Raw genomic sequence first — 10,862 nt, 5'->3', positions numbered from 1 at the left:
CTCCTCCCTCTCCTCCCCCAACGTGCGCGGCCGCGGCGCTACGCGAGCACGGGGATCCAGCGCGGCCTACGGGCAGCGCCGCGGCCGCCATGGCTGGGGAGGTGAAAACAAAGCTGTCCAAGAACCTCCTCCGCATGAAGGTAAGGTGCGGGGTGGCAAATAGGAGGCATGAAGGCCGGTCTGCGGGAACGGGAGGTAAAGGGAGGCCGGGCCGGGCTGCGGGGCTGCTGGGAGCGGATGGGGCGGGCCTGGCCCTCCGCTGGTATCTGGTGCCGTCTCGGTGCTGGGTTCGGGGTATTTCCACTTCTTACACCTCGGCACAAGGCTGCTGGTTTGGTATAGCACGTGTATTTAGTTCTGTCTTCTACAGTGAGCAGCCCCAGAGAGGGTTGGTTTGTTGTGTCCCTTGTCTTTATGTTCTTTGGACCACCTTTCAGCCTCCCCCCCTTCCCATAGATACACATATGCTGTTGGTGCTCCCTTGGCCAGCCCACCATGCTGTGCATCTCAGCTCAGGTGGATTTACAGGTTATGATTCTTGTTGTGTAATTCAGTGCCTCATCCTCCTGTGATGGCTGAATATTGATTGCTAAAAAGCATCTAGTAAAAGTTGGCTTACCTTTGTTGGCTTAGTTGACTTTCCTTTGAAGCAATATCCCATTATATTTTGATAACTTGGCCAGGCTGGATGTGGCACTGGGCAGCCTGGTCTGGTGGTTGGTGACCCTGCACACAGCAGGGGGGTTGAAATGAGACAATCGTTGTGATTATTTTCAACCCAGGCCATTCTATGTTTCTCTCTCAAGAGCAATTGAATGTTGGTCTTAGTTAAGCAGATATGCAGGAGAGGGCAAGACTCTGGATTGTGGCACTGCTGATCTTTTTCTCATTTTTATGCAATAATCACTTTTTAGGTGAAACTTGTGCAGCTGTTTTTTTACCACTTTTTAAATCCTCCATGGATTTCAAAAGGCAGATTCCTAGGTTTCCTTCAGGCAGTGGAAAACCAGTCCATGAATGTGGTGCCTTGACATTTTCAGGTTTAGAGTCCAGGCAGCAGCAACCAGCTTAAAAGGGGTGGGTAGGTTTTGAGAAGGCTCTACACAGATCTTGTACTCAGCTCTTCCCTTCTGCAGATCTTGCTGTTGACAAATGCTTTAATAATCTTTTAGCAGTTGCCTCTGCGGGTGTGGATGAGATGGATCATCACAATTCAGTGGGCACTCAAAGGTGGTACATGGTCAGACCTTTTCATGGAGATGCAGTGTATGTGCTCACCTCTTGATGTCGAAAGATGGCTCCTGCTTTTAGAATAACAGAGTTCATATGATTGTAAACTAGTTTTTGTACTGCTTGATCCAGCCAAATAGCCACCTGATTGCTGCAGTACATACCCTACATTTACCCCCACTGGTGTATTTTTAATTTATCCACATGTGTTTACAGATAAATACAATCACATTTTTAATCTATTTATTCTTGTAGTAATCTTTAGGAACATAATCTTTAAAATGTAATGTGAAATGATTATTTAATTGTGTGCTTGCAGCAGAATTTCTCCTGTTGAGGTTTCTGACTGGCTAACCAATCTCCTTGAGCAATATGGTTTTCCATATGATAGATTCCCTCATTTTCCTCAAGCAGATACTGTAATTTTAATTGGAAAGCTTTGACATATTTTGGGTTGACTCGAAAACAGAAGTCAATTTTTTCTTTCATTAAAGATCTCGTGCAAATGAATGCAAATAAAAATATAATGGAAAATGAGACGCACTGTGGTGGCTTTTATGATGGGGTTTGTTTTATTTTGACTGGGCTTTCTGTAAAGATGAGAAGGTGTGGGTGTTTATGTGATGTATATTGCACGCACGTATCACCTGTGTGCTCCAAATAAGCTCAGTAACGCAGGGTTTCTGTGGGAGACAAATGTTCTGTGATGGCTTCTTGGGTTCTGTCCCCAAGCCAAGTCCACTCTAACTGAACAAAACTGTGTCCAAGTCTCTGCTAATGTTCAAGAGACAGATGAGCCCCAGTGGTGTTATCTGTCAGCCTGCAGGCTTAGCTAAGCACGGAAATGATGCTGCTTATATGAGAGAGGTAAGATTCATTGATACAGGATTCCTCTGTGCTGTTGCACATACAGGTTTGTTTTGGTTGCCACAAAGCAATTTTTGTACATCAGTGTGTATTTGCAGTGCTGGTAGCATCTTGCTGCAAATTGTATCTGTGTGAATGGTGCCCTGCTGCCAGGTGCAGTTATTGAGGTGCTTTCTGTAGCCCCAAGGGAAGATCTCAGCTCATAGGGATGTCTTTGTATCCAAGTATGGATGTGGCTGTTGACTTGCAGTGGATGGTTGTGACCTGCAGTTGTTTGCTTCTGCTCTGTCTGTTCTCCCAAACACAGAGATCACAAAAAGCATGTATGGCTTATATCAACTGTTAAATAGTATGTAATGGATAATTGTTGTCGTGTAATCATTGCCTGCCAGAACACACTCAAAAAGCCTGAAGTTGTCTCTCTCTTTTTTAGTTCATGCAAAGGGGTTTGGACTCGCAAACTAAAAAACAACTCGATGAAGAGGAAAAGAAGATAATTAGTGATGAACACTGGTACCTTGATTTACCAGACCTAAAGGAGAAAGAGTAAGGCTTCTACTTTTGTATCTCTTATTACCATTGGATTGTTTTGTAGTGCAAACAGAATCTAATTGTTTTTCTTATCCAGGAGATATTACCAATTAAAATAACAGAAAAATAGTAGCAGACTGGGAGTACAGCTTTGTTTTTTTCAGAGACATTCTCAAGGTTAAATAATCCAGAGTTTGACCTACTTTCGTTTCTTCAAGCTTTGTTTTCTTTCACTCGCACTTTCTTCTAGATGCATGTAATTAGTTTCTTTCAGGCAGGGACAAATTGATTCATTGCTGCTTTTTCCCTTCATTGGAATAAAAGGTTTGAAACTTTGTATGAGTAACTTGAAATCCAGTCATGTGGTTGGGTCCATTCAGGACAGTTCCATCATCTTGAGCACAGATCGCTTCAAATCCTGCTTTTGAAAAAGGAGGGAGAATGGATGAAGCAAAAATAAAGGAGGGCTTAGCTAATAGGGAAGCGAATGTCCGTTCCTGCTGAATAGAAAAGGTGCTTTAAGTAGCAAGGGAACTACTTTGAAAATACTTCTGTCCTTTAAAAAGAGAACAAAATTCTTCTATAGGAAAACATATAATTTATAAAAAGCTGTGGTCCAGGGAATTAACTGTAACTGAATCAGGACATTTATAATCTATTGTCCGTGGCTGTTAACGTGTATGACAGAGAGGTATCTGAGCTTTAGCTGCACCAAGGAAGGTTCAGGTTGGATATTGAATCTCTAACAATGAGGCTATTGGAAAAGATGGTCTAAAGGAGATGGGATTCTTCATCTCTGGAAGCCTTTTGAGGACAGGTCAGATAGACCTCTGCTGTTTGTGGTACATGTTTAGTTAATCCTGCCTTGAGGTAGGCAAATGAGTTTGGTCCCTTCAGCATGATTTCCTGTAGTTTGAGGGAAGGGATGAAGAGATTGAGGGAAGGGATGCATATGTGTGAGAGGAAAAGAATGGAACGGTTCAAAAAGTACTTTTATCCAACGTATTTATTATGGATGGTTTGGGATCATGTTTCTTTTCTTTCCAGGGTCATTAAAGGAGGGGGAAAAAGGAAGGGGAATGGGAAAATTTTTCTCTGCTGAACAGAGAATTACACATTTATATCCTGATAGACTCAAATAATACCAGATCTAACATCACAATGAAAAATTCATTAGAAGCTTTTGCTGGTATAGTAATGCCACCTGGAGAGTGATATTTATGTGGTATTTTTATTCTGGCAAAAGCATTAATGTAGGTGGAATCATACCAGCAAAGAGTGCTTTCTGTCAGGAGAGTTAATTTTGCTTGTGGAACTGGCACAGCTTTACTGGCAAACAGTATTCCTTTGCACTCCAAGCTCTTTGTATTGAAAGATTTATCAGAGCAATTAATCTTCAGAAAGTAGTTGATGGTATAAAATACACTGCAGTTTTGTTTATTTGTGTGGGGGAAGACAGCAAATGCTTTTTGCATTTGTTTAATTTGATTATATTAAAGCACACTGTTTGACAACTGCTGCGTTTGGGCTTTCATGCAGGAGCTATATAATAGAAGAGAGGAGCTTTATGCCATGTGAGGATCTACTTTATGGCAGAATGTCCTTCAAAGGATTCAATCCGGAAATTGAGGTACTATTTAATTGTCTTTTAAAGATTGAAGCTCTCAGCAATGAGGACTTTGGTGTTCACACTCCATACTGTTTAGCCTTTGCAGCACCATCCTTATATAGGAAAACTGATTTTGGCCAAAATGCTGATCAGTGCAGCATCTGAGAAACAGACGCCACTTACCTCCTTGTGTTGGTGGTTAGTAAGTATGTGACTCCTGCAGATTTTCCTTCCTTGACCTCAGGAGACTTCCATGTGCTGCTCACTAGAAAGATAGCTCACTGTTCCTGCTGCTGTTTAATTCAGAGCCCGGTCTTATGAACATTCAACCCTGTTTATTCATCACTTGTATAAGTAAGAACTTGAGGTTCCAAAGTAAAAATTCTGGGCAAAGAGGGTCTTTCATTTCTTTCCAGCATGATTCATGCTGATAGAACTAGTGCATACTGAAATAGTAATAAGTGTTGCGGCTGAACTGAAACAAGAAGATGAAAGTACAAAACCAGAGGCACACAGAAGGCTGTTCAAGGTTATTTAATGGGGCATTCCTTCAGTTATTTTGAACTTGCTTTCACTGTGACCAGGCCTATCATTGCTTTACGGTTTTTACTGGTAGTTTATTGTAGATCTTTGCAGATATTTTTCCACTGTAACAAAACTATTTCAAAGACTGGCATCGCAATGAAAAAAATTAGTATCTAAATCTCTGGTCTCCTGAAGATACCTGCCATGTTGTTGAGGATGCTTGAATAGTACAGCTCACTGAAAGAAAAACTGTCTCTGTGTTGCCTCTATTCTCAAAACCAAATCAAACTCAGCATAGCAACAAGGCACTTGTTTTAGAAGCCTAAACAAGGTACTGCAAATGAAGGAAAGCAGTATTGAAACTGATTCCTGCCTTTTATGCATTCTTCCTGGCAGTGACACTATTTCAGCGTAGCTGACATTTTGTCAGGGTTACATGTTTAAGCTGTTTCTTGCTTCGTTTTTCAGAAATTAATGGTCCAAATGAACTCTAAGAGCAAGAAAGAAGAAATTGAGGAGGATGGTAAAATGGAGGCTGATGTGTCTGATGAAGAAATGGCCAGAAGGTATGTTATTCCTTATCAGTACTGATTATGTCATAAAATATGTCCTGTGTTACAGCATTATATATGGGAGGAGAAACAAAAAGCAAACAAAGAAAAACAGTGTTTGATACTTCATAGAACTGATTATTCAAGAATTCTGGTGTTTGTTCAGTAAGATCTCCATAACTTTCAGGGTTAAAAAAAACTTGTAGCTGTTGTCTGCCTTTTGACGTCCATGTATTCTATGCTAATTCCCTCTTAGCTCCAGATTGCTAAAAATCCTAAATGATCAAAGTGAATAATAATAATAATCTGTGATCACGTCGCACTTGTGCTTCTCAAACTTACAGTGACAGGCTTGTTACAATAGTTACATTGCTGATTGCATTTATGATTTCCTGCATTGAACTTCTCTCTGATTTTAGTAAGAACCGTTGTTTTTTAATTATGTTTACAGGTATGAAACACTGGTGGGAACAATAGGGAAGAAATTCATGAGAAAAAGAGACCAGCGTGTTCTCCAAGATGAAGATGAAGAGAAGAATAGTAACACGAGACCTAAGAAAGCCAGGAAAATGTTCTTAAAACCTCAGGATTAATGTCAGCTGCACAACTGGAGCTAACAGAAATGTTGCCTACCAAATATAGCACCAAGAACTGAAGATTGTTTGGAGTTTTTGCTGTTTTATATAAAGGGTAGAATTGTTAATCTCAGTCTGTTCTTGTTGAAATTTCTGCTGTCCACATAACAAGCATTTTTTGAAGTGGATGTGTATATAATGGATGTCATACATCCTTCCCTCTCTAAGCAGCTTTTGACGTGTGGGATATTAAGCCCATCAGCTGTTTTTAATGTTGTGCATAACTAGGATGAGTGTCAACGTGCAATCAATAGCAACAGTATATATGTTTTACGATAACATCTAAAGTAAGTATTTGCAGTAAAGATGAGCTTTGTCCAATCCAATGAGGCAGTCCAGCTTTTGCTGCTATTTTTATTATTATGAAAATGAAAAAAACACTCAGCAGAAACATAGTTTTTTTTTAACTGCTTGACAAATAAGCTGGGAAAAGAACAGAGACAAAATCCTTTTTTTTTTTTTTTCAATTTTATTTTTTTTATAAAGCATATTATATTTAAAAATAGGAGTTTAGAGCAAAGCTTTTCCTCCAGCGAGGCGAATATTGGGCAACGTTTCCAGTTTGACACTTGAGCAGATTGTGAGCCTTTAATTTCTGTCTTCCAAAAGAAGTTTGCTAATCTTGTCTCTTTTTTCCAACCAAAAAATTCTGAACTTATAATTATCTTGGTCTGAACATAGAAGCATAATAACAGCTTCGGAAACATGTTTGGAGAGCTAATAAAAACTGATTTTTGTTGGTCTTTTTTGGTGGTGGTTAATCATTGTGGTTTAACTAATTTAATGTTTAAAAAAAAAAAACAATTATGCTTAATTCAGTCGGATAGAAGAAATGATCCTGTTTTGTGCTGGCTGTGGATGGCCTGAATATATTGGTTGTCTGAGCTTTTTTTCTGTACAGCGTGCAACAAAAGCATCTGAAGCAACTCTGGGACCCAAACGTCACTGCCTTTAGTCAGTGCTGTGGGAAACTGAGAAAGGTCAGTGTGGTTCTGTCTAAAATTGCAGCAGGTCAATGCATTATAGCTTTCAAATCAAAGTCATTTCTTTCTATTACTTTATTTCCTCATCTAGATGTCTCAATTACTCATCCTAATGGTAAATTTCTGGAGAAAGCTACAATTTAACACATTCTTCAAGCAGTGACCATCCCAGCATGGACCTGAGGGTTCTTTTTTTCCTTTTTTTTTTTTTTTTTTTTTTTAAATAAGACATGAAACTCAATTATATGAAGAAAGTCTCATGTCTGTATTTGCATGTGTGATATATGAACTGTAATCCGTATATCAGGAGCACCTTGTTAAATATTCAAGATGGATCACACATGGAAAGAGAAATACACTTTTAACCTAGTAAGAAAGCCTCATACAGGTGGAAAGTCTGTGATTCATGATCTGGGATAGTTTTTCAGAGCTAATTAAATGCAACTGGTTGAATTATTTAAAATCTGATCATATATTATCACAGGCTGAAAAGAAGTTAATGATGGCAAGACATTTTTCTTCCCATAGAAGATATGACCTGAGCTAAGAAATGATTTATTGTTGGTCATCACAAGAGAAACTCAATGTATCCCATTATTCTTTCTTGCTTATTAGTAGGAAAATGATTCCCCTCTATGAGAATACGTTTCTTCAATAGATAATTTCTGCATAGCTGTGCTGGATAGTTGAGGGAGGTGTGTTCTGGTGAACCATCAGCAGCCATATTCCTCACAACTGCCCTTCCCTGAGGGAAAGTGGAGTTCTCAGTGATACCATGTAAAGGAGTTCTGGGGTAGTTTTGTAATGGTTCTGTTCAGTCTGATGGAGGGTAATTTTGTGCAGCTGAAGTGCCTTCTGCTATACATGGCTCCTTAATGTCATGTCCTGGTGGATGGCTGGGAATGTGAGTGGCAAGGCATGTATTTGTGCAGAGTGAACTCTCATCAGCTTCCAAGAAAATCCATGGTTTTGGAGTTTAAGAGGGAGGAAAGGCGGCTCGTTTGTGTTCTGAAAATGCTTAACATCAACTATGAAGACTGTAATATGACAGGTTTTGGTTTATTGTCTTCAGATCTGGGTGCTTTGCTCATGTTTAGCTGGTGGGTAGGTGAGCTACTGAAATGCCATGGTATGACCAGCTGCTCAGTTTTAGCATTATCAGCTCTTATCCATGAGGTGTTTCTATAATGCAATGTTAAAAGCAGCATTCATGGTATGTTACTATAAATGAGGCAGAATTCAAAACCTGCCCAGTCTTACTTTAGAAACGTGCCCATGTCCAAAGTTACCAGCAGGCGTTTAGAATGATGATAGGATCCTCAGAAATACCCATCTGTATTTCCAACTTTATAAATAGAAATACGTGTGTTGTTTGGGTGTTTTTTAAAGTCAGACCTCCAGCTTCGTAGCCAAGGTAGGGAAATTGTGCTGTATAAAATTTCTATGTGAATTACTCTTGACAGAGATGCAAGTGTAGCAGTGAAATATTCATACTGCAAGCCTACATTAATTCAAGCTTTCTTGGCTCTGAAACCATCTCAAACGCAGATCCATTTTCATGAACATCTTCCTAAGCTGTAGAATTTGAAAACCCACGTGGTTGTATTTTTAAATGAAAAGCAGAGATCTTTGAGATCTAAAGGAAGTTGGGTAAGTAGCGTTTTTGTTCAAATACATATATATATATATATAAAACCAACAAAATTCAGAGAGCTACCAGACATGAGAAGTGTTTGTGCCTGTTGTATTAAGGTACCTATTAGGGTGAACAAGCAAAGTGTGTTGTAGTTCATGCCTGCTGACAGCTCACTGTGTTAAGTTTAAATATACGTCTTGACAGGTGGAATTTTTGTCCCTCTTTTGACAGTCAGTCTTGGAAATGTTGGAACTGAACAACTTCATCTTTATTGCTGATGCTTCTTCTTTTGCTGCTTTTATTCTGCTTGGAATTGGATCTTAAAAACTACAAGACCGGAGCGCAACTGCAATGAGACATCCCGAATCTTCCCTTTAGTAATGCATGAGCTGCTTAAACTTTGACTCTTTGGAGAGGGAGGAGGATGGGCAGTGGGGCCATGGAGTTTGAACTGTGTTTCTTCCGTTATGCGTCTTGTTTTCTAATAAGATTCTCCATTATACAATTGTGGATGGCTGTCGTTGCCATTGGGCATTGTGTGTGTGTGTAATGGGCAGCTGGGCTGGGATTCTGGGAGCTGCTCCAGAATTCAGACTTAAAAAGAAATGGTCTCATCTTTCTGTTAATTGGAATGCTATACTTGTAGATTTTATTTGGAATTATAAAAGTGGGGGGGGGGGGGTGGGGGCAGGCAGGGGATTCTACACGTTTGTTCTGCTTCATGTGAACAACAATCTGCAATGAAAACTGCACAGTAGCTTAGGCTCTCATTAAACCTTAAAGAGAGGTTGTTAATAAGGTATAGTGATGGCAAAGGATGTCAGAGTGCCTTGCAGCTGTGTGATTCTGTGTTTCCTTACTGCATGTGAATACAAGCTTCTCTGAGAGTTGATGCTTTAATTACTTGTTTGGTTTGTTCCTTTTTGGTGTAGGAGAGTGTCTGTCTTTTACAGTAACGCCTTGCTAGTGAAACTGCAGCAGGAGGCCTCTGGGGTTGTTTGGTTTCATTTGTTTTTGCACCGTTCTCATCTCAAACCTTTGAGACATTTTGGGTCTGACATTCACGCCCCAATAACTTCAGGCTTTTTGTCAGCTTATCAGGAGCTTTAGTTAAACTGTGGAGCTGTTCCTGTACGTGTTGACTTTTCTTAATGTGTTTTGATGCTGCATGGTGAGGACCCAGTTATGCTTGTAACATGGAAAAGAAAAACCCATCTCAGTGAGCTGTTATCAACAGGTGGAGTCAGAGAAAGGGTTGGAGCTTCAGTCATTGTCTGTCCCATAAATCTGAAGTATGAACATAATACTTGAAAGGGTACCTGTGTTGAATCTCATCTTTACAGGCATGGTTAAAGTATGAGCCTATAGTGCTCGGCTTGAGGAAGCCTTTTGCGTTGCAACCTGAGCAATTACCTGGGAGCAATAGCAGGAACATCTCTAGAGAAATACAGAGGCAGAATAACTAGCCTGTAAATGGTTGCCCTCAAGACAAAAGGCAGCAGCACCAGAGAACAGCTGTAGTTCACTGCACAGAGGAATATGGTTTTGTGACCTGGGTTGAATGCAGATGGGATGTTCTGACAGCCAAAATGGAGGCGGTAAGTGTTCTGAAACTCAGAATGTTCCTTGGGGTCTTGAGGAACAGCTTGTTGTGATCAATCACTTAGAAAGGGGTAAAAACCCTTAATGAGACCTTGGTGTGATGTAGTAGTAAGAACACAAATTATAGAAGAAAGTCTTTAGTTCCATTGCTCATAGAAAAACAGTGTAAACCTCAGTAAGATCTTTCAGTGTCTCCTATTGCTTCCTGCTTGGTCCTTATTTCTCTGTCCCTGAACAGGCAGAACTGCCACTATGGCCAATGGACAGGGAGGAGCCAGCCCAGCATAGGATGTGGTAGGGAATGTCCTCTTCAACCTGCGAGCTTTACAGAAGCCTCTCAGATTTTGGTATTGGCCTGTTTGGTTCAAGGAATCTGTGGTGGGCAGTTTTGACCAGCACAACTGTGCAGACCTCATTTACTTAGCTATTAGCGCATGAGAGAGTCATGCAGTAACTGGGGGAGGCTCTACTTACAGCAAGTCTTTGTTTTTGTTTTCCTTTATTATCATGCGAAGGAGAAAAAGGATGTTTTCCAGTGTTGCTGCTGATCTTGTGCTCTTGAGAGCATTTTTGCTTTCTCAGTGGTTTTCTTGGTCAGGCTTTTTGCAGAAAAGCGTGATGGGGAAACGTATTTTTAATGGGAATATGCAATTGTGAAATACTTTTTAAAGAAAGGAGTTTCTTCATATTTGG

General features: G+C 40.1%; 1 protein-coding gene across 1 annotated transcript; it reads left to right on the top strand.

Moving 5' to 3' along the window:
- On the top strand, positions 1-6,691 carry MPHOSPH6 (M-phase phosphoprotein 6). Its single transcript, XM_015874145.3, has 5 exons — positions 1-140; positions 2,531-2,643; positions 4,168-4,258; positions 5,231-5,328; positions 5,765-6,691. The coding sequence occupies exons 1-5, from the start codon at positions 90-92 to the stop codon at positions 5,904-5,906; spliced, it is 495 nt and encodes a 164-aa protein (XP_015729631.1). The 5' UTR covers positions 1-89; the 3' UTR covers positions 5,907-6,691.
- The last annotated feature ends 4,171 nt before the right edge of the window (positions 6,692-10,862 follow it).

The sequence above is a fragment of the Coturnix japonica genome, chromosome 6 (assembly GCF_054131305.1).
Source record: "Coturnix japonica strain WE chromosome 6, WE-NBRP24, whole genome shotgun sequence".
Lineage (NCBI taxonomy): Eukaryota > Metazoa > Chordata > Aves > Galliformes > Phasianidae > Coturnix > Coturnix japonica.
Note: the sequence above shows the minus strand (reverse complement) of the source record. Positions and strands in the feature narration are given on the sequence as shown.

Coding starts and splice junctions, on each gene's coding strand:
- MPHOSPH6 (XM_015874145.3), top strand. CDS start 90: ATGGCTGGGGAGGTGAAAACAAAGCTGTCCAAGAACCTCCTCCGCATG. Junction 2,644..4,167: donor CCAGACCTAAAGGAGAAAGA/GTAAGGCTTCTA, acceptor GCTTTCATGCAG/GAGCTATATAATAGAAGAGA. Junction 4,259..5,230: donor GATTCAATCCGGAAATTGAG/GTACTATTTAAT, acceptor TTCGTTTTTCAG/AAATTAATGGTCCAAATGAA.